The sequence below is a fragment of the Cavia porcellus genome, unplaced genomic scaffold, assembly GCF_034190915.1.
Source record: "Cavia porcellus strain 051 isolate PalLab524CR breed Dunkin Hartley unplaced genomic scaffold, mCavPor4.1 scaffold_11, whole genome shotgun sequence".
NCBI lineage: Eukaryota > Metazoa > Chordata > Mammalia > Rodentia > Caviidae > Cavia > Cavia porcellus.
Window position 1 is genome coordinate 75,934,599 of NW_026947494.1, and position 24,348 is coordinate 75,958,946.

Sequence of the window (24,348 nt, forward strand, 5' to 3'; positions counted from 1 at the left end):
TGTGCACCTATAAACGTATACACATGCTGTACTTCCTGACCTATAAAGGATACTTTATAGTGGTCCCCCTTATCTGCAGTATTGTGGAGGTCTCAGTTACCCGTTTCCCACCATAGTCTGAAAAATCTTATTTGTCTTGACTCTAAGAGACAGTCATGTAACTGTCATTAACATACGCTGTTATAATTGTTTGAATTCATTATTAGCTATTGTTCTTAATCCCTTCCTGTACCTAATTTAGGATTTAACTTATATCCTCGGTATGTATCTATGGGAAAGAACAGTGCATAAAATGTCCTGTACTGTCTGGGCTTTTGGATAAGCATAGTGGGTCTCAGAATAAGTCCTCTGCAGATAGGGGCACGCCTGTACTTTTTGGGTAGCGTTTGTGTTTTCTGTTCGTGACCTTTCCTGCCACTAATACACTTTTCACTCTATGATGCTAATGTTTTATTGATTTCATGGCTTTCCATGTTCCCTGGTCAGAGTCCCAGCCAGAATTTTACACTGAGTTTATAGGGGCACAGGTTAGAGTGAGTGGATGGAGTCTGTAAATGCCTACTGCTACCCTGAGTTTCTCTACAAAGCCCAGCGCTCCCTGAATTAGACTGGCTGAGGGCCTGGTCCTGGCCGAGTGTGACTGTGCGCTGTGAGCTGAAGGGTCACCACCCTGTGCTGTCCTAGAGGTTCCTTTCTTACTGTAGCGCAACACAGCCTGCCTGAGCGGTGCACACAGTGGTCTGTGTTGAAGTGTGTCCTGGTTCCTTTCCTGCTCCTACACAGAATGCCACAGACTGGCTGATTGATAAAGGAAGTTTATTAGGCTCACGATTTCAGAGGCCAGGGTGGCCAGGGGCGTGGCACTGGTGTTTACTGAGCTGAACTGTATCGTGTGGAAGGTGCAAGGGTGAGAGTGGGCCAGCGAGAGGGTGTCGGGGCAAAAGCAGTGTGCTTTTATAACAACCCTCCCTTCCAATAACAATTCACTTCTGAGACCAGGACATTCATCTGCGAGCCACTTCCCTTTCAGGTCTGCCCCTTAACACTGCTCACTGAGGATAAAGCGTCTTCAAGCATGAATTTGGGGACATACTAAACCACGTACATTGAAGCTACGTACATTGAAACTTGAATATTTGGTATCTACCGTTTCTGTCAGTCAAGGTGAAGTGTATTTGTTATTCATGTTAATGTTATTCAGTTCTTAATTTTATGAAGATTATGTGAGGGATTGTGAAGGTTGCCTTTTGCCATTTATTTTATTTTTGTTTATTTGTTTCTTTTGTTTTTTTGAGCCAGAGTTTTACTATGCAGTTTAGGATGTCCTGGAACTCACTTTGTAACCAGGCTGGCCCCAGACTTGCATCAATTGTCCTGCCTCAGCCTCCTGAATGCTCAAATTATAGCCATGGGTCATTTACTTTTTAAATTGATTGCCATTTCATTTATTATTTTGAAAGGCATAAGCTAGTATCTTAGATGCTTCAGCAAGTTAAGGAAATAGTGTCCAGATTACTTATATAACCAAAATTTCTGGGACGATAGCAGGTGCTTTTCATGACAAGCCAGAGCACTATTTCACTTCACTTTCATTGGTTTTGTTCTTTTAAAACTTGTGTTCTATTTTTGATTGACGAATACTAACTGTATATATTCATAAGGCGTGAGTAATGTTTGGATATATGAGCACATTGCAAAAAGATTACATTAAGCTAGTCTGCCCTTCACGTCACCTGTCATTTGTTGTATCTGAAACTCCTTTAGCAATTTTGAATTAAGCAACTCATGTTATTTATGGCCTCCATGCTGAGCAGCAGATCACTAAAAATTGTTTCTCCTAACAAAAACTGTACCTTTGACCAGCGCCTCTCCTAGCTTTATTTGTTGTTTTTCCTGGCAGGCAGATTGTCCTGTTTCCTTGAGTTAGTGGCTGAATACTTGAAGAACATTTTTTACGTTTCCCAAGCTCATCTTTGTGGTCCCCTCCAAGGAAAATACAGGTGCGGGTCACTGAGAACCCAGGGCCCCGAGTCTGGAGCCTGCAGAGCCGTCCCACCTTGGCCCCCGGGGGAAGTCCCTGCAGTGGCCCTGGGAGCTGCCACCAGACCTGGGCCTGTGCGAGCTACGTGCTGCCCTGGGAACCCTTGGAGCCTCCAAATGACCCTTGTCCTAAAGAGGAAATGTGCATGAATACCTTGAGTTTTAAACTAATGATTGGAGAATTCTTTCCGAGTGCCTTTCAGAAACTTTATTCTGCTCAGTGAACACAGCCTTTGACAAGTAAAACAGGATGAAATGATTCTGTGTTCCACACACATTTAAATTAAGGTGTTGGGTACAGAAGGGCCATCATTTCCTCACTAGGATATTTTGCCTTACTTCTCTCTCTAGTCCTTTTCTATTTTGTAGTTGTCTTTTGGGACCTTGAAATTTATTTTACTCCTCTCACGATCTCAGAGTAAGTGCTTTCATCAGCTGCTGCAGGCATCACTCATCGAGAGCAGGACAGCACTTCAGACCCTCGGTTTAGAGGGACACTGGTGTTGGAGTGACCTGAAAAATGGTTCCGTAGATCAGCTCTCTTGTCTGAGCTCTGGATATGTATGTGTGTGTGTGTGTGTGTGTGTGTGTGTGTGTGTGTGTGTGTATTATCGAGGAAGAATGCAAACACATAGTATCCATACACGTCTGATGGAGACTTGAGTTGGTGTCAATGTGGCCGAAACGCCTTATCTTTCCCACGCCTACTACTCTGTGGGCCCCCCGAATACCCTGCCTCTCAGTTCCTCTTCCTGACTTCAAAAGAAACAAAACTCCTGATGGAGAGAAAAAAATCCGATGAACACAGAGTGTGAGTGTATGCACACCTGTGCAGGGTATCAGCTCATTTTGTGGCGAACCAGCAGCCCGCGCTGGAATAGTTTGGGCAGAGTGCACAGAGATCGCAAGAAGGCTAGGGTAAGCTGGAGAATACTGTTTACTTTCCACATCGCATCAAAGCTGTCAAAATAGAACTGCAACCAGCCAGGAAACCCAGATTCACATCACCACTTGGCTGACTTCACCTGTGTTACCGTCACTGTTTCCAAATTCATTAGCTCACCTCTAAAATAGGTCTGATGGTATCTGTGCTCCAACCAGGTTGGTCAGGGATTCAAAAGAGAAAAAACCAGAAGAACCACAGCAGTGTGTCAGCAACATGAGCCTCACCTGCTCTGGAGTTGTTTCTTTAACTTTTCATTTTAAGGTAATTACAGATTTACAGGAAGTTGCAAACATGTACAGGGTTGTTTTATGCAGTCTTCTCTCAGTTTCCCCAACAAAGGCTGCGTAACTGTAGCATAATATCAACACCAGGACATTGACATTGGACATTTACAGAGCTCACTGAAATTCCACAAGTATTACAGGCACTTATGTGTGTGAGCGCATATGGCTATATATATATATATATATATATATATATATATATATATATGTTTTATCACATGTGTGGATATGTGTAACCTCTACTACAACCTAGTCCTTGAGCGGCTCCAGCCTCACAAGGCTCCCTCTAAGCACAGCACCTGATGGTTACACCCATCACCTCCCATCAGCATCCCTATTCCTGGCAACCACTAATCTGTTCTCCACCTCTGTAATATTGTTTAAGAATAAATGGAATCCATGGGTTTCCATTCCCTCCATAAAAACATAAATGCTCCAGATCTAGATAATAATATGCCTCATTCTTCGAATGCCTGCAGTCTACCCTTGAATGTATACATTTCTTTCCTAAATGTTTCCTATGCTTCTTAAAAAGGATACATAAAAAATAATAGGTATGTATGAACTAATTTTTTTTAAACTTATTATCATTTCCTTGAGATCTATGCAAGTTGTTTTGTTTCAATTGTTCATTTCTTCTAGTGGCTTCTTAGTATTTCACAGTGTGGCTGTAACATAGTTTGCTTAATCTTTCATCCCTTGAGTGGTCTTTGAACAGTGTCTAGTTTTTAGCAGAAAGCCACTGTGGACATTGTTGTGTGAACATGTTTTCATTTCTCTGGCATAAATATCTAATTGTAAAATGGCAATTATGGAAATTTCATGCTTAATGTTTTAAGAAACGGTAAATTATTTAGCAGGCTGGCTATGGTATCATACATCCTACCAGTAATGTATTATCGATTTGGTTTCTAGTCATTGTTTCTAGTATTTGGTTTTGTTACAATTTTAACCCTTCTGGTAGTTAATAACACATTCCCCTCCGCCCATTTTGACCATTCTGCTAGGTGTATAGTGATTTTTCAGTGTGGTTGTCAGTGTGATGGCTAATGAATTTTGATATCCTTCTGTGTATTTATTTGCCATCTACATATCTACACATCTTCAGTGAAATGGTCCTTCATATACTTTGCCCATATTCTGGTTGGATTGTTTCTACTTTTGAATACTCGAGTATTTTTTATCTTGGATTCAAGGGCTTTGGTACCAGATAGGGACTGGCAAATATATTCTTGCAATCTATAGCTTATCTTTCATCCTCTTAATAGAGTCTTTGGCAGAGCAGAAGTTTTAGATTTTAAACATATTTATTTCTAAAAATTAAAAAAATATGATGGGTTCCAGTTTGTTGAATTTTTTCTTTCATGGGCTATATTTTTGATGTCTGAGTATACTTCATCCAGCTGTAAGTTATGAAGACTTTTCCTTAAGAGTTTTATAGCTTTACACATAGTTGGACATTTAAGCCCATGATCCACTTTGGGTCAATTTTTGTATGAGGTGTGAGGCTGAGTGCAAGGATTTTGGAGGGTTTTGCTGCTGGCACCTGGATATTGAAATACACTTTAGTCCATGTTCCCTTTCTCTGCCTCTCATGTCTTCAGACATTGTTTCATGTCTGCTCACAGTTTCATTCCGTCCCTTCTTTCATTAAGCCTTCTGTAGTCATTTTAGCCCATGTTGATCACATTTCATTTCTAAACTTTTTCCTGGCTCCCTGATTGGAAGAATGTAATCACATCATATCCTATCTAACCAACCTGAGTCATGCTGGTAATGTAATATATTTGCCTTTCCCGATTATTGGAAGTCTAGCGAGGAGGGCAGCTCAGAGCCTTCTTTCTCTTTACTCTCCACTGCACCTAGCCTACGGTTTTGCACCCAGGAAGGGCTGAATGATATTCTTTGAATCTGAAATAAGTTGACTGCTTGTATTTGCTAGAAGAGGACATGTCTCTTCCTTCCATATTCAGATGCAACATAAAAAGGCAAAATTTAGAGAAGGGGCCAATGGAAACCCACCTGGATCATTCTCTGCTGCCCTGGTACCCTCACCCGCTTCCCTACAGGCCAGAAGCTGTTCCCTTGGGTTAACCCAGTCAGGGTGGCAGCTTGGTCTGCACAATGTCTGGGTGTGCAGTGGATGGCAGGTGTTGTGGGCAGGGATTCCACTTAACACACATCCCCCAAAGTGTGCAAAGGTTGAAATTATATAAACCCACTATACACTATGACATATGTAAGTATACAGGTGTATATTTGTAATTACTGTTGTTTCCTCAGAGGAGCTTCCAAATTCTTCTTCTTATTTTAGTTTACTAGTACATATGTGTAGTACATAATGTTTACATTCCTTTTGGGAAATTGTTACATATGCGTAATATATCTTAATTCATTTTTCCATCCCCTTTCCCTTCCCTCCCTGCATCTCTTGATTCCCTTCCCCTTTAAGAATGATCTATCTCCCTATTTCCTGTACTCTGGGTTTCTTGTACAAGAGAAACTATGTGATGTTTTAGCTTGTGCACCTAATTTATTTCACTTATCGTTATGGTCTCAAGGTACATCCACAATGACCTAAGTTTATCTTTCTTTACAGCAGAAGAGATTCCATTATGTGTAAGTAAGTACTGCATCTAGAAAATATAAAGAACTCAAAAAGATTAGAAGACCCAATCAAAAAAGGGCAAGCGAACACAAATAGATAGTTCACAGTACAAATGGCCAATAAAGAAATGGAGAAATGCTCAACACTGCAGGCCATTAGAGAATCCAAATTAAAACAGACCTGAGATTACCCTAGCAAGAATGGCCATCATAAAGAAATCAAATAATAACAAGCATGGCAGCAGCTGCAGGGGAAAGGGAACCCTGTTACACGACTGGTAGAAACGTAAACTAGTACAACCACTATGGACCTCAATGTGAGATTCCTCAAAAACTAAGACTAAAAGTTACATTTGAATTCTTCTGGATATATTCCTGAAGGAGCTAAATACATTGTACTACAGTGATACATGCATTGATACATTATCCTGTTTCCAGCAACACAATTTGTAAAAGCTAAATCTTGGAAGGAGCCCCCATATGTCTATCAGTAGCCTCCAAATTCTGCCTTTAAAAAATATCTTTCAGATACCTACTTTTATGTGCTACTTAGTTAAGGACTCCTGGATATAACATTCATTTCATCCTAGTTTTTCCAAAGAACTAGTGCTTGGGTAATTACAGGGGTACAGGTTCATGGTTTATGTTTCCATATGTCTGAAAGCTCAAAAGCGAAAGTCAGAACATTTCTTCAGAAAAGGCTTCCGAATGTCTTAAAAAAAACTTTTTCATTTGCTGTGTCAATTGGTTAAAATACCATTAAAGGAAAGCTCTAGATAAGTATAGAGCCGGCAGCTCAGTAATGGTTATCATCAGGATACGCACCATGAGATAGGGATGAGTTTTCGAGTGTTAACAGGAGTCAGAACTGGTATGGTATGATTTTGCAGCATTTAATTCTGAGCTCTGTACATTATTTGGTAGATACTAACATACACCCATCCCCCCATAACCTTTCAAGAGCTGCTTCTATTAATAGTTAAGAGGATTTAAGACTGTGCTGTACTTCTGCAAAGATATGCATAACATTGAACAAGAAAATTATTACTCTTTGGGGAAATAAAATTACCTAGGGTAGACACTAGCATTCAGGAAATTCACCTTAGGCATCTCAGCCTTCAGAAAAAGCATCCCTTCACTCCTTAATTTCATATGTTCCTATATCAATTAATCTAATTTTTCCAGTAGCTACTTTTGTAGACAGGAATCTGTAATTTTCTTTCATCATAATATGAAATATATGTGTGTTATGTGTGTTAGATAAAAACATTCATATCAATAGCCATGAAATCTACATCTAGATTTTATAAATATCATCTCTTAAAAGGCACAAACAAAAAGTGGCACAACTCACGCTGGTATGTGCAAGACCCCGGGATCAACCCTCTACCAAAAGCCAAAACCAAACAAAAGAGCAAACAGCAAAGCAATAGTAAAAGGGAGCTGTTTGGGTTGGAAAAATTGGACAAATCAAGTAATTGTCAACAATTACTCCTTTTTCCTTGGGGTTGGTCCAAAAAATACTCTCAATAAGTCTTCAATAAGGTTCAGGGAGCAAGGATGGGAATGTTGGCTTGTGGTTTCATATTCTTTCTGGATAGACCTTTTCCTTTGCCAAGAAAGAAATGCAAATATTGTGGGAATGATCTTACCTTGACATCAGGCATGGCTTGGGGGTCCTCCTTGTTCGTGGCTTGGTGAATGTTTGCATAATATCCCTCTGCTCTGAACAGGGGCAGAAATTTCTGCATGGATACCCTGGAGAAATGCTCCTGGAGATACTCCTGGCTGTTTTATGAGAAGCTGAGCAAGTTTGCACAACAAAGGCCCCAGGTGACTCTTGTAACTTTGCTTTATCAACATAAATGCACGATTCACTCTCTTTCCCCTCACCTGACTAACGCTGAGCAGTCTCTGAGTCTACTGGGGCCCTCAAAAGTTACAATCATCCAAGCAGAAGGATTATCTGTTTTGTGGACAAGTAGCTTATCCATAGATCTTAGCGTTCTATTCCAGGCAGAGCCTCTTACTGAGTATCTGACTGTGTTCGATTGCCCTCTGTAGGTGGGAATGTATACCTAATGCAAATGTTCTCTTAAAACTGAAAGAAATAATTGGAGGGATATGCAGGCCCCCTAACACTGGACATCTAGCCTCCAGAGTGCTAAAAAATGACTTTTTGTTGTTTATAAGCACTCAGTCTGTGGTGCTTTGTTTTAAGTGTGAATGGACTAAGAAAGTCCCAAGAGACCCATGACATTGTCCCCTAGTTGCTCACTGTATAGTTGTTTATGCCTTAGTCCCTCTCTGAAAAGAGGATTGCTTCATCATGGAACCTGAACACTGCCAACCAGTGTGGCCCACTGCAGCCCTTCCAGGGGGAGAACCAGCAGTGTCTCCTGAGATCCATGCCATGTTGGAACTTAGGACTCTGGGAAGCCAAGCAAGCACTTCCCCTCCTGGTAAGTGGAGGCAGGGTGGCAGACTGCAGCCCTTCCAGGGGGAGAACCAGCAGTGTCTCCTGAGATCCATGCCATGTTGGAACTGAGGGCGCTGTGAAAACAAATGACCATTCTGCCTCCCTGCTTAGCAATAGTGAACCTACTGCTACATGGCCTAGAGTCAAATATCCCACTTCCCCTATCCTTCTTCTTCTCCTCCTCCTCCCCGCCACCCATTAGCAAATGGGAACCAGAAATCTGAGCACCTCCTGGGAGGTTGACCATAGCAAATAAGGGGGACTTCCTTCTACCATTTCTTTGAAGACAAATATTTTTATTACTGTTTTGCTCTTTTCTGATTAATGGTACTGCTCTATTCAATATTCTGTTTTGATAAGTTTTATAGTGTCCTATATTTCATCTCATTTTGATATACGGGATTGAAAGAACAACTGTTTTAAGATAACAAAATATACTGTGATACCTATTACTGTTATCCTGGTAACCTGCTGTGAAGTTCTGTACCAATTTCACTGTACAACCTTAGTTGGCTTTATTCTGACTTGTTCTGTTGTATACTTTAAAAAAAAAAAAAGCAGAAACACTGAAACAACACCCAGGATTTGGAGACAGATTTATTTATGTAGACAGGCATTGATTGGGGATCATTCCCAGAATATCAGGCCCTGGTCTCTGTGGTCTAGGGCTTATACTGGATAAGCAAGCAGGAAGTACAGAGGCAGAATGGCCTTTCAATTGGGGATTGGTTTATGCAATGTGCATATAGTGACAAGCTATATATCACAGTGACCAGCCCTTTCTAAGAGACAGAAGCAATAGAACTGGACCAGGAACAGTTAACTGGGCAAGGGGCCCAGGCCAGCCAGGCAAACAAGTTGCTAGGCAGCAGGGTTGAAATGGACATCCTCCTCTTGAGTATGAAAAAATGTGCTACAGTGGTTGAGCAGTTCTTTCTCTCCCATCAGGAGAGTCAGGGCTCCTCCTGACCCTAGATTTTGTCTGTTCTTTATTTTCTCATCCGTCTCACAATCCTTCACCCCAAGAACCTCAAGAGACACATGGGTCACGGTACCTGGGCAACTGAAAAATTGACATATACTTCAGTTGGGCTGGAGGGTACATTTTCTGCTACATTTCCCCCCTCTTTTAGTTTCCTCACAAATCTTTGCTGGGCATATTATGTGTGATCTTCTGAGAAAGGCCCAACTAGAACTTAGTCCTAGTTTGTTCTGTAACATTTCTTTGGCAAAGTAGTGAGGGAGTTAATCTGACCTAGCAGAGTGTCCAGTGTGCCTTGGATATTCATCACATCTTGGTCAAATATTTGATTGATTGTTCTATTTTCTTATGGCAATGGTCCATACAGTTTAAGGTGAAAAAACAAAGGTAGCAGGGGATGGGGAAGCAAGAACCGGGGTAGGCAAAATCTAGGTCAACTAACAAAAACCACAGCTAGCAGGGGTAAGGGAATCAAGGGCTGGAATAGTCACACTTGGAATCCCAGGAGCATTATCCTCCGAGCTTCAGCCATGCATTGACCTGTCAGCATCCAGAGTGACAGGAGCAAGGCTTTGAGTACATTGTCTTTTTAGAGTGGACAGCTCCCTGGGGGAGTGTCCAGGTAAAGTTTTCAGTGGACCTAAGGCTGGATTTCTGAAACCTGTAGAGGTATTTAATACGTACCTGGGTTATAAGTGTGTGCAGGAATGTCTATAGATATAGCTGGTCTTCTAACTGATTATAAGCTATCTGTGGTTTTATGTTTTATTTGGTTGTAATCTATCTAGTCCACTCTAATACATGAGGTCAAGGTTCAGTGACACAGACACAGTCTGAGCTGGGTGGAGGGGTATGGGTGCCAGTGCTGTGACTTGAACTTGCAGAACAAATGGAGGAGGCAGGTATGGCTCTGATCTTCAGGGAATACCAAGTAAAAGTTTTTCTGGCTGGGGTTGATGTTTCAGTCAGTTGGATCCCAGAGAGGGCTTAGGCTTCTGGATTGGATTATTTTGTGTCATTGGTGGTAGGTTTCCAAAGAGCTGTTTGTAAGGCAGATCATCCCTGCAGGAGAGTTAGGCCAAAATAGTTTGGTCCAAGGTGACCACAGCATATCTAATCTGTCAGACTTTATTCCTAACAGAGCTACCTCCAGTCATAGATGGGGTGTACTCAGCATCTGTCAGGGGTTCATTCATTAGAGCAGTTGACCCCAGCTCAGCATGTGGCATCTGGACATTTAGGTCTCAGTCTAAGATGTGCTTCTCAGCTTTCTTGATCAGAGGGACAGTGGCTGTTAGAGCACTGAGACAAAGGGGTGAGGCAGCCCTTAGAGGCCATTGGGTTCTCCCAGGGACTGACAATCTGAATAAACATATAGAAGCCAGTAGCTCCATGAAGTTTGTGGAGTTTTTTTTGTAACTAATTTCTCCTGGATAAGCAGATCTTTTGTGTATTTCCAGTAGGCACTTTGGAAATATCATTAATCAGAAATGAACAAGTTTTTGAACTTCTGGCAGGTTGAGTTCAGGTCAGTTGCAAAGAAGGCCTGGCTGACAGGAACCAATCAAAGGCAGAAGAAGGAATTTTTTAAGGTCTAGGCAGATGCATCAGCAGGCTATGAGTGGCAGAAAGCTGAGGCAATATATCTGGAGGGCAACCATGGTGTCATTGGAAGTTTGGAGATCTTGAACTGGATTTACAGGTAGGAGAGGTGAACTGTTTGATGCAGGTAGGGGTTGCCTTGGGACAGAGCTTAATCACCAAAAGGTGATTGATACCAAGTCCTGGGGTGAGTTCTTTGTCCATACTTATGGAAATGAATCTCTCAAAATTTCAGGGCTATGATTATCAGGCATTTCAGGCAGATATAGGCACTATTGTTCCTCTTGATGTACAAGCACAGTCAATATCATGTCAAGGACAGTGGGCCCAAGTGTGAGGGGAGGCTGGTTAAATCTCAGTAGTGATATAGGGCACTCAAGCAGGTACAGGAATTCACAGTTGACAAAGTGTCCATCAGTCTCACAGGATCTGCTTTAGCAGAAATTCTTCTCAGTGGAGGCTCCAGTGGGTAACTTCAGTAACTTTAGACATGCTTATTGGCTTTTTCTCTCCCTCTTTGAGGTCTTTCAGGTGAGCAGTGTGGTACTGATCTAAGTCTTCGTGATCCTGTGTCACAGCTGTCTGAGCAGCTTGGGGTTGACGAAAATAAAGAAGGAGGCAGTTTGAACTTTGTGTCCTCAGGCAGAACAGAATAAAGATTTCTTAGCTTGAAGTGAATCTGAGAGCATCTCAGATGCTGTGTAGGGTTTTTTTTTTCTTTTTGATGACTAAGATGGCCTTCTTGTGCAGGACACAGGTGTGGAGCCAAGGTGGGTGAGTTTTTAACCCTTATGGCAGTTGAGTCCGAGTGAGCTGGATTTTTATCTCAGGACTTTCTCAGTTGAAGGAGCTTATGGAAGTAAGAGTAGAGAAGTACTACAAGTAGAGAAAGGCATCTTTTCATTGTTGTTGACTGCATGGAGATTATGCCCACAGTGATTAACAGTCTGTCAGGCTGATGTGTGATTGGATGCCTGTATGTGTCTTCTGTGACATCTGATAGCAGTGAGGGTCATAGTGAGGTATTGTGGTTGATGTCCACAGGTGAGTCTTTATTTTATTATTTTATTTTTCTAAAGGATTCATATTAGATTGGGTTTACTGATCTAAGTATTTACTGCTCTCTAGCGTCTACAGTTTATATTGGAAGGCTGAAATGGTAATTTTATTATTTCTTGTTTGTCTATACTTCAATAACAGGTAGTCAGAAAAATTAGGAGTCATTAAATTTTCTTAAATTTGGATTCCAGTTTCAGTTTAACACTTCATTTTTTTTTCAAATAAAAATACTATGTCTTGTAGCCCATGATGCAAGGACTTGTGTTATTTTTGTTGGGGTAATGGTTCTCCTCTGTCTGGGTCAGTTATCCTTTGGATTTAGGTACTGGGAGATGGAGAATGAAATCTGAGAAGGTAAAGATCTTTCTTGGAATGAAGCTAATTATGTCACCACCAAACCATGACTATGGCTAGAATTTCAGATATGGTAAATAGAAATTCATCTTTCTCTTTTCCTGAATTATACTCTGGTTTACTGCTAGTTCTGAACATGATGGTTAAACTTTCAAGGACCTCATTTTTTTAGTGTAATTCTTCAAGCATGGTAGCTGTAAACTGTATAAGTAATACATTTTTTTGGAAAGTACTTCTGAATGCCAAAACATGAGGTTGGTAATGACCGCAACATCATTGCAATTAAAGCCCACTCCACAGGATTGTGTATAATATTTCTATTTGTTAATGTTATTACAGGACAGTTCTTCCTTGAGAATTGGAATTATGCTTCTTTTCTATTGCCTATATTGCCTAGCAAAGTGGTGGCCTTCTGATATACAGTGGTATTTCAGTGAACTTAATTCTAATGTATACTTTAATTCAGTTGCAAACCAGAATCATGGAATGAATTCTGAAAGTTTAGACAAGATTTTTAAGTTGAGTGCAAATATCTCCTAAGATAATCTGAAGAGGATCCAAGTGTCCAGACAATACTTTACTCAATTTTTCAAGAATGATGTGTTTTATAATCTGATTCTGGGAACTTGAATCCATCAGTGTAAAGGTGGGATCATGTGAGAAGATAAAAAGGCAAGCATTCAATCTATATACTTGTTGATTGTTGAAGTTTCACAGCAGTAGACTGTTGTATGAAAGTCCCTCAAAAGTAACAGCTGACGCAAGTCTTTATATCTCTAGGAGGAGAGTTTTTGGAATTTTAGGATTCTGGTTATCTGTCTCAGGCTAATGCAGGCATCATTTTTCTCTTGAGGAATAGTCAAACTTGAATGTTCAGGGTTAAATTAGATTGGGATTGCTATCAGAAATTCGTAGGTTTGCTCCTGACTTTTGCAATGACTGTGGGCTCTCAGGAGCCCAATTTGATAGAGCTTGGGCTGTCCTATCTTTTCAGGCCTGACAAGGCACAACTTATTTGTCAGGGCTACAGTCCAATTTTTTTCTCATTCAAAGTGTGTAACTCAGAAGGAATTGCTGACTGTCATTACAAGTGGGCATTAGTGTGATTAGGACAGGCACATCTCTGGAGGGGCCTCCATAGCCAAATGCAGGTAATGAACTGGAACTATTTCAAGTGGCTGGAAGTAGATCATTTGGGAATAGGCAATGAAGCTACAGGTGTTTGTAGCAACTGCAGCAGCTGATAAGACTGCTGAGGTGGAATTCTCAGGAAGAATTGGCCTCTTTTTCCTTTTTTTTCTTTGAGATGCAGGGTACAGTTCGACTTAATTTTTAACTCCATAAAAGTTCCTTTTTCTGCAGCCAAGGACTGTGGGTTTTAATCTAATTAGTTCCCATTTTATCGTCTTATTGTGCATGCTGCATGCCATTGAATGATGGTACAACAGAAAAAGAGTAGATACCCCTCAGAGAGAGATCATTCAGATGCCCACCTGGCAATAAGCCTTGTGGGGACTTAGGTGTGACTTAGCTAAGGAGGGTACAAGGTCTTCCTTCTTATGCCATATGCTGATTGCTATAGAACTGCATATGAGGGCCCTATCAGCCACCATGATCAATGATTCCCAGTCTTGGTGCACAGATGGAGAATCCTTTTGCATGCTTTTGCATCCACTGTCTGTTCCTCTCACACATTCATTCATCAGACACTCAGAGGTTAAACACTGCAACTTTCCTTTCCTTGTGGGTGGCCTTTACTAATAAGAGTCAATCGAACTCTTCTGCTCAAACTGATCAGGACTGACAGACTAAGTGGGGTGCCTCCAGGGATCTTACTAGAAGCAGGCAGGCAGACAGATAGACAGATAGTGTCCTCCTCCCTTTGGGGTCTGATGTGAGCCCTTTAAGTGGGGAGCCAGGAATCTTCCTCCAGACCTCCAAGGGGACCTGAGAAATCTTGAGGGTGCACCTTCCCTTTGGGACTAGGAGAGTTCTTTGCTCCATCTGTGAGGGCCACAATCAGTGACCAAAGAAGTCAGCTTGTCAGTCTTTTTGACCAATGCTCCAGAGGCAATGGCAAGCAGAATACTGCAACAACACCCAGGATTTGAAGGCAGATATATTTGTGTAGATAGGCACCGATTGGGATCATTCCCAGAATATCAGGCCCTGATATCTGGTGGTCTAGGGCTTATATTGGATAAGCAAGCAGGAAGTACAGAGGCAGAATAGCTTGTCAATTGGGGATTGGTTTATTCAATGTGCACCATAATGACCAGCTATATATCACAGTGACCAGCCATTTCTAAGAGACAGAGCAATAGAACTGGAACAGGAACTGTTACCTGGGCAACTAACACACTGAAGTCTACTGGCTGGGAGGAAGGAGGTGCATTTTTGGCTGCAAGGTGGCCTTTCAGGAGGATATGCAGATCAGGCCTGTTTTCAGAAACATGGTCTGAATTTTACCTGCCATGAAGTCAACTATTTCATTTTAAAACTGACCACATTTGTAAGTGTTTAGGAGTAGAAAGGAGGAAAGAGGCTCATGCAGTGGTTGAGAATCCTTTTCTCTGTAATGTTCTTCACCTGTTCCTTGATTTGCCCAACTGTTGAGGATTAGCGGGACAGTCAGCCCTTAAATAGAGACTTTGACAACTATTCCTTTCTGTGAGCAACAGAACTGGCTTCGTCTTCCAGTCTCACAGACTAGCACTAGGTAAACCTTTCTTACTGCATGTACGGAAATTATCTGACTATTTCTGTGTTCCTCTAAAGAAATCCCAAAGAGAATTGGAGTATCTGGCAAATTTGGGACATTCAATAAATGTATTTCTAACTGAATGATGGAAAAGATTACACATGCTTGCTTTTGCAGGCTACATATGTTCCTAGGGAGTTTATTCTGTTCCATAAATGACATTATTCACTCATATTTTATTCTGAAGGTGTGATTAAGAAGTTTTGTTTATGTTGTATAATTAACCAGCTCAGGATGCTGAGCAGTTGTGTTCAATGATCCAACCAAAAACATTAATATGGTCAGCTATTTAACACCCCTAAACACACTTGCTGTTGTATCCTTTAGAGCTCTTTTTTCCCTCTCTTTTTTACAACAAAATTTACACATTTTGGGTTTTATTACTCCTTAGTTCTTAGTACTTTTTTGGGGGGAGAGAATAAAGTCAAATATGGCAAAACAAAGCTGTCAGTCAAAACCAAGGATAGACATAGCACATGATGTAAAACAGAGTACAAGGTTATCAACAATGGTTATCAACGATGTCTCTTGTTTCCTTAAAAAGAATGTCTATCTCATTGGATATTATAAAGTTGAACAAAACAGTAGAGAACAAGACCAATAAAACTTAAGCATTGTAAACATTACAGGACTTCCAAAAGAGACAATAATCAAACCAGAATGGGCATCTTAGTGAATCTTATTGCCTTCAAAGTAGTTGCCTATACCCTCAAACTTGATACTATCATACAGAATGGAATGGAGTCTAATCAGTCAAAACAAGATCATGGGAGTATTACAGGACTTCAAAACAAGTTAATAGGAAATCAAAAAAAGTTACTATTATATATCCTGCTAATTTTTAAAAATTTTCCCCTTAATTAAAACAAACATAAGAAATAACTAAATAATTTTTTTAAAGAATAAGGGAGAGATTGAGATAAAGCAGGAATCTTGCCTTAGTTCTACCAAATCTATTCTGTGAACTGATAAATTTCCTCATTATTTAAGCCAATTTGAGTTGGCTTATCTGTTACCTGCAGCCCAATATTTGAATACATCTGTTGTAGTATCTATACAGTTGCCCTACGTATTCATACAAAGAATTGATTCCAAGACCCTCAAATCCAAAATCTGAAGATGCTCAAATTCCTTGTATAAAATGGTACAGGACTTGAAAAAGATGGCGGATAGATAACAGCAGGTTACAGAGGCTCCTAGAGGCAGTCAACTTAGATTCCAAAAATAATACAGTGTGGGAAGTCCCAAACAGAGAGAGATAGACCCTCCTGACCCAGGAACAAACTAAACTGAGAGAAACCAATTAAAAATACAGTCCTGGTGTACTATTGGAACAGCTACAGTCTTGAACTCGCTGCCGCTGCTGTGCTTAAACTCATGCAGCTGAAATTTACCGAGCTACCTGAAAGCTCACCAGTTTCAACTCATGGAGATGCATTCACAGTAAGGACGGGAATCGATGAACCGAACTGACGAACCGAACTGAGAGCCAAGCTGGCGGGGAACCCTGCATTGACCTGCGGTGAGTGACGGAAATAAAAACTCTTCCATAGACAAAGATGCTTCAACAGATGACATTTGGGGAATGGGAAGACTGGCCAGAACAAGGGGCTGCAGTGACTTTAGTCAGCCACTCCCTTCTCAAGCAGGATTGGTGGGAAGCACTTGACCTGGATCATGCCCTGGACTGAGACTCAATAAGTTACCCCAAACAAAGTCCCTACTCCTAGCAGTGCACCCTAATGCAGTGAAGCTTTCAGCAGGTTGACTAACCCAGTGGGGCGGGCCCAGCATAGGTTGCTCCGGTCTATATCTCTGTAGTACATTACAGTGGGTGGGAGCACCTAGTCAGCACTTCAGACAAACTGTAACCAACAAAGAAAGAAGCTGGGCCTCCTATCTGTATGGAAGGAAGAAAAAATATGAGAAGAGGAAGCAACAAGAAAGGGTTCCCAGTCCCCAATCCTGAGAACATTGATCCAGGAAAGGTAAATGCAAAGGAGAATGAGGACAGCAAACATGCAATATCAGACACGGCACCAGTGGACATAAAGAGCTATCTTTGGGACCTCAAAGACAAGTTCAAAAGTGAAGTATTTAACCAAGTAAAGTAATATATAAATAGAATAGTCACAGAAATGCTAAGCACATCTCAAGAAAAAAAAACAGATGGTGGAATGGAAGAGCACAAAAAAAGGGGAGAATTGTTTAATGAAGAAAATAGAGAAAACATAGAATACATGAAGCAGGTTCAAAGAGATTACCAGGAAGTTAAAACTCCATTTAAAGCTGGTAAAACTGCTTGAAAGAAACTGAAGATAGACTATCTGAACTAGAGGACAGGTTTGCAATGTGGGATCACGAAAGGAAAAATTTCTTAAAAATAACAAGTAAAACAAGCAGTAACAATACAAAGGCTACAAGATGACAAGAGGATCTATAACTTAAGAATAAAGACTGTGAATGAAGAAGCAAGGGTACAAACAAAGAAACTACAAAGGCTATTCACATAAATAATTAAGAAAAACTTCCCAAACATAGGAAAAGGGAAAGATATTCAGATGTATGAGGCATACAGAACTCCAGCCACCTACAACCAAAACAGAGCTACACCCAGGCATATAATAATCAAGATCCCAGAAATCCAATATAAGAACAGAATATTAAAAGCTGTCAGAGACAAGAAACAGATCACTTACAAGGGGAAGCCCATCAGAATTATGGCAGACTTCTCGGCACAAACCACCAAATCGAGAAGAGAGTGGAGTGAAGTATTCCAAGTCCTGAAAGAAAATAACCTCCAGCCAAGTTTGATGTACCCTGAAAAAAATGTGCCTGGAAATTAATGGAGAAACAAAATGCTTCCAAGATAAAGAGGAACTGGGGAAATTCGCAACCATCAATCCAACCCTACAGAGAATACTACTGGACATTCTAAAGAGAGAGAAAAGCACCAGGATTTCAGGAACAATGGCAGAGAGGCCCCAATGAGTGGAGTAAAAAGCAAAATGAAGAAGACAAACAGACAACTAACGACAGAAAAAAAAACACAACAGAAATGAGGCAGAGAAGGTTGGATATAATATAAATGGCCTAGATACACTAAATTGAGGAAAAAAAGAGAGAATCACAGGCAGAGAGGATCTACCGTGATGCTCTTTATATAAAGGCAATAAAATTAACCTGAAGGTTATATGGACCAAAATCAAATATGAGAAAACAGAACTCTATGTGATAGGGAACCAGAGAGTAATAGGGGCAACTGGACCAGTATTTATGGATAGGTTGGAAACACAGGCTTTAATAGGTAAAGAAATACAAATAAGAGATCAAGCCCAGGAGAAAGAAAGTTCAGAGGCACTTTGGTAAATAGCAGGTTGCCCTGTGTCATGGTTTATGTCTGTCCCCCAGGCCTCATGAGTTTGCATTGTGCATTTGTGCATTTGCATTATCTAGTGCTTGGACTGATGGTGTCAGTGCTCCACCCACATGGGGTGGAGCCAGGATGTGATGTAATGGCAGGAAGAAGGTGTGTCTTGCTCTTTGCTGGTTCCAGCTTGCTGTTGCCGGCCACCATGAACTGTGGCCCAGCCATGCCCGCCTGCCTTGGAGCCAACTGAGTGTGGACTGAAACCTCCAAAAACTAAGAAATAAACCTTTCCTTTTCTAACTTTGGGCTTCAGGTATTTTGTCTCAGCGACGAGTAAAAAGTAACTAAGACACTCTGCCAATATAAAACCAAAGGTGTTGGGGAAACCTAAAAATACTCAGTACACCCTGGGGGAGTGAAAGGGGAGGAATGGTCTTAAAAAAGAGAGCGGAAGATATTGCTAATAGTGTATCAGGAATTAAAACCCATATTACTCACACCACTCTGGTTAGACAGAACTTATTCTCATCCCAGTTTGAATACAAGCACTAGATCTGAGGGCACAGACAGCTATTCCAAAAATATTAGGATATATCTCAGTAATCATCTTCAATTTCCTATTAACTTAATTTGGATCCCTGTATAACTTATACTGTTGTATCATGGCTGATCTTAGTTAAATCTGGTTTGATTGCTGCTTGTTATTGACAGATTTTATTCAAAACTGTTGAGGTTGATAGTATCAAGTCAGAGTATAAACAACTATACTGAAAATGACAATGATTCACTATGACACCCATTCTGATTTGATTGCTACCTGTTTTTGTAATTCTACACTATCTACAAAGTTGTATTTATATTAATACTGTTATGTACTGATATATTCAATTATACTTTATCTGATGATATAGCCAATTCTATTGATGATAACAAGAGACAACACAGTAACCATGGTAGAACTCCTTGTACAGCAGTTTTATATATCTTTTTAGTTTTAGGTGTCTATAGGAATATTTTTTTGTTTTCTGTCCTGCTTTGTTCTGTTTCCCCTTCTAATATAGAAAAGATAGAAATACATGTTAAGACTCATGCTTGCGTAAAACCTATAAACAGTTTACAAGAACTGATCTTATTAAAAGGGTTTTGGCCCAGACAGGACTCTGTAGCCAGAAAAGCCTCAACCGGAACCAGGAAGCTCCTACCTCCCCCACCCCTAGGAATTTACCTGTGATGTCATCTTCCCTGCTCCTGGGAACTACCTATGGCACCAAACCTAGGACCAATGGGCTGCCTGTGCATCCCTGATGCCCCCTTAGGTTCCACCCCAAACCAAGGCTACTTACATACCCCTGATGCCACGTGTCCACCAGAGAGAAAGCCAGACTCCAGCGGTCGGGAGTGCTGTTTCTTTCTCTCCGTTTTCTCAGAATAAAGACCTCTTTTGTTTTATACTTCTCATCTTTTGGAAATAATCCTATCATTTGGTGCCGTGACTCGATCGCAGGCGATTGACTCCTGGGACACATCTGGGTTGAGTCACCAGCCAATTCGCAAACCAGATTAAATCCTGCCGCTTTTCTCTCCTGGGATCTTAACCTGTCACCACCCACCCAAACTCAACACTGGCCAATTAATTTTAGGTGAGCACTCTCTGGAGAATCCTTGGCGCTAGGCGAGTTTTCTCCCTCATTCGCGTGGGTCTGTGACGCTTCCATTTCCTTAGGACAGCCCAGGGCAGGGTCTTTCTGGGCAAGCCTGTGTCCACAAATCTCTCATCCTTTGGGTTCGGGGAGCCCGAGGCAGAGCTTTTGGACCGCCCACACTGGGGGGCCCTCGCTTCCCTTTAGAGCTTCACACTCTCACGGGAAGAACTGTTACTGACCCCATGTGGACTCCACTTGTACATCTCTCAGTGACGACTGGAATATATGAGTTTTGGAACCTTACCTGCCATGTGGTGCCATGGAACAAGTGATGGCTTGCCTTCCAGACCACAGCTTCTTTCTTGCCTGAATTAATTATGGGAAACGTGTTCTCTAACTTCCAAAAGATGCCTCTATAATGTCTAATTTCCAATTTACGTACTCTTAAGATTAAAAGTATCATAAAAACTAAGCAATTAACTTTTTACTGCCAGGAGGTCTGGCCAACCTATCCACTTAGCAGCAATCCTAAGGCCAGGGAAGGAACATTTGACCCCTGCGTTCTCTCTTTTTTTTTTTTTTTTTTGTCTTTTTCCTTTTTATTGGCACCCAGGATCGAACCCACGACTGCCTGCTTGCAAGGCAGGTGCTTATGCTGTTGAGCTAAATCCCCAGCCCCCAAACCCCTGCATTCTCAAAAACCTCTATGATTTTTGTCGGGCCAGTGACAGGTTGATAGAACTCCCATACATTGAGACCTTCTTGGTTCTGAGAACACACTCATCTCTCATTAAGTCCTGTACTCCGACCCAGATACTTTTGGCTAGCTCTGCCTCGATGCAAACTGTTTCCTCCGGTCTTTCCTCGGCCACTGCCTGCCTAACCCCAAACTCGTTCCTCACCGTTACCTCCCGCCATGTTCCACCCTCTGCTCCCCCAATCTCGGATTCTCTCAGCAGTCCTGGTCCCTCTGCACGTCAATTACCTCCCACTGTGCGACCGTTTTCCTCTTCGTCTCCCAGGACACATAACTCTCCCAGCAACTCTAATCACTCTGTTAGTGCTTCCTCAAAGTCTCCGACTCATTCTCCTGATAATTCTCTGACCTCTACTGCATTCTCGCCGCCCACCCTCCAAACCCAATCTTGGTCATTATGCCCTTACCACAACTTCGTGATTGTTCCGGCTTGCGCAGGGAACAGTTACCATGTTACAACCCTCTGCCACGTGACAGGGCGCCGCCATCTTGGGACAGATCTCACGGTCAATGGGCACCCCCTGGTGGCTCCTCTTGTGAACAGCAACAGCTTCCCTGTTGGGGTGCACATGATGCTTCATTGTGCTGCTGACAGAAATTTTCTAACTGCAAAGCACACAGTGAGACGCCATCTGCCTGTGTTTCCTTGTCCCAGGGTGACCGGCAGCCGCTCTGTAGCCACTCTATTGATAATTGCTCGCACACGTCTACCAGACAGATAGCTGCCCAATGGCCCTCTACTCCGAAATCTTCTCCTCAAGCTCTGCTACCACTTCGGGAGCAAGCTGGCCCTGAGGGACTGGTTAATATACATGTGCCTTTCTCTCTTTCTGATCTATCCCAGATTACCTATAAATTAGGTAGCTTCTCTGTTGACCCACAGAATTGTATCAGGCAATTTGAATTTATTACTAATTGTTATGATTTACATTTTAAGGATGTTTATGTGATTCTAAATACCATTCTCAGCTCACAAGAACAGAATCAGCTCTGGCAAGCAGCTCGAGAAGAAGGGGACTCCAGGCATAAGGCAAATACCACTGATAACGACCCTGGGCCTGTAGTTGTGCCAGAACAAGATCCTAACTGGAACTATCAGAATGGACAAGTGTCATGGTTTATGTCTGTGTCCCCCAGGCCTCATGAGTTTGAATTGTGCATTTGTTACTTGTTAATTGTATAGTGCTTGGGTTGATGCTGTTAGTGCTACACCCACTTAGGGGTGGAGCCAGGATGTGATGTAATGGCAGGAAGAAGGTGTCTTTTTCTCTTTGCTGGTTCGAGTTTGCTGTTTGCAGCCACCATGAAAGGCAGCCCAGCCATGCCTGCCTGCCTTGGAGTCAACTGAGTGTGGACTGAAACCTCCAAAAACTGTAAGAAATAAACCTTTGCTTTCACAACTTTGGGCTTCAGGTATTTTGTCTCAGGGACAAGTAAAAAGTAACTAAGACAGAATTTGGTACTGAGAGTGGGGTCGTTTGCTGTGACTATACCTGACCATGTTTTTTGAAAGGCTTTGGAAATGGCTTGTTGGCGGAGTTTGGAAAGGTTTGGACATGTCGCCTGGATGCATAGAGCTAGAGCAGCTTAGGATCAGAAGGCTGATAGAAAGCTGGATGGTAAAGACCAGGCTTGGGAGGTTTCTGCTGGGAAGAAGGACTGGATTGGTCGTTGGACTCCACATGATGTGTGTTATGGATTGGCAGAAAGTTTTTTTGCATTTTGCTCCTGCCCAGAGACTTTGCCTGAGACTGAGACAAAGGGCAATGGACTGATTAATCTTGAAAAAGAAATTAAAAAGCAATCAAATCTTGAGGCTGTGGCATGGCTATTGTTGGGGGCTTTCAGCCAGCTTTATGTTTCAAATCAGGAGCAAAGAGCCCAGCAGGATAATTCACAATGCTGTGAGTTTGGCCAGAAGGAAAATTCCAGGAAGGCTGTGGATTGTAAAGACAGAGCTGAGATTTTGATTCCTGAAGAGAAACAGAGAGATAAGAAAGATGGCCCTAGGGCATCCCAAGAATCGGGTCCCCACCCTGTGCAGCCTCACAGCAAAGGTAAAAAAATTTGCTCAGGGAGAAAAGCTGCAGAGTGCCATGTTCCAGAATGGTGACAGTGGCCACATGAGGTTCCAGAATGGTGGCAACATAGAGAAGCTTTTTCTCACAATCAGGTAAACAGAGCCCTGTGATCCAGGCAATTGACCCCTATAGCCAACAGAGAAAAAAGCCTGGCTACTGCTCCAGCTAGCAGCAAACCTTGGCAGCATCCACAAGGTGCTGATTTTAGGTGCAAGGAAAATGCACAAATTCTGAGGATAAGAGGCTTCCACCTCGATTGCAAAGGGCCTGGCTGGCCAAGCAATGGCCCCTGAGAGGGCAATTTGTGAAGATGTAAGTGTAAAGCCAGAGGTGCAGTGGAGACCCCAGAAGTTTAAAAAAGCCAGGAATGTGGATGATCCGAGGGAAGCTGCAAAAAGCGAGCAGAGAAGATTTAAGAAAAAAGCTGTGAGAGTTAAAATCACCAGAGGTGCCCTGAGGGTAAAATCATCCAAGCCTTTTGGAGCTTGCAACCAGATTGCTTCAGATGCTGAGTGTAAAACTCTAGGACTTAATGTTTGCCCTGCTGGATGTGGACTTGCTTTGTTTCCAATACTTTATATTCTTCTGTTTGTAACTTTTGGAATGGTAATGTTTATCTTGTGCCTTTCCTTTTCAGAAATGTTTAACCTTGTTTCATTTGTACAGGGGTTTACAGTTAAGAGTTTGCCATAGATCTTAGAGGAGACTTGGGACTTGGACTTTTCAGTAATGCTGAAGCTGTTAGGACTTTGGCAACTCTTGGAGGTGGACTAAATGTCTTTTGTATAAAGTATGTATATGAGTCCTGGGGGCCAGGGATGGAATGTCATGGTTTATGTCTGTGTTCCCCAGGCCTCATGAGTTTGAATTGTGCACTTGTTATTCATTAATTGTATAGTACTTGGATTGATGCTGTTAGTGCTACACCCACTTATGGGTGGAGCCAGGATGTGATGTAATGGCTGGTTCGAGTTTGCTGTTTGCAGCCACCATGAAAGGCAGCCCAGCCATGCCTGCCTGCCTTGGAGTCAACTGAGTGTGGACTGAAACCTCCAAAAACTGTAAGAAATAAACCTTTGCTTTCCCAACTTTGGGCTTCAGGTATTTTGTCTCAGCGATGAGTAAAAAATAACTAAGACAGACAAGGTTCAACAAAATTACATAAAATGACTGAGTGTCTGATTGTGGGCTTTAATAATATTGCTCACAAACATACTAACTATAACAAGCTTTCAGAACAGGTCCAGGGGGCTAATGAAAACCTGGCTGTGTTCCTAAATTGGCTTTGGGAAACCTTACTTAAGTATACTAATGTAAACCCAGACTCTCATGAAGGGATGATTGTTGTTAACTCGTATTTTACTTCCCAGTCTGCTCCTGATA

The 24,348-nt window shown here is 41.8% G+C and overlaps 1 protein-coding gene and 1 long non-coding RNA gene across 3 annotated transcripts in view; one reads left to right on the plus strand and one right to left on the minus strand.

Moving 5' to 3' along the window:
• Nucleotides 1-7,808, minus strand: part of Rgs20 (regulator of G protein signaling 20) — an 85,998-nt gene extending 78,190 nt beyond the window's left edge. Inside the window, exon 1 of one of the 2 annotated variants that reach the window (XM_023563438.2) lies at nucleotides 7,530-7,808. In XM_023563438.2, the coding sequence (XP_023419206.2) occupies nucleotides 7,530-7,628 (99 nt within the window). In that variant the 5' untranslated portion in view covers nucleotides 7,629-7,808. The remainder of the gene's footprint in view (nucleotides 1-7,529) is intronic. The other variant, XM_063258499.1, reaches the window with a different exon arrangement.
• Nucleotides 1-24,053, plus strand: part of LOC134478151 (uncharacterized) — a 35,759-nt gene extending 11,706 nt beyond the window's left edge. The window contains exons 4-6 of the long non-coding RNA XR_010050614.1: nucleotides 7,611-7,710; nucleotides 8,178-8,339; nucleotides 21,854-24,053. This is a non-coding gene — a long non-coding RNA (uncharacterized LOC134478151). The remainder of the gene's footprint in view (nucleotides 1-7,610; nucleotides 7,711-8,177; nucleotides 8,340-21,853) is intronic.
• Nucleotides 24,054-24,348: the final 295 nt, after the last annotated feature.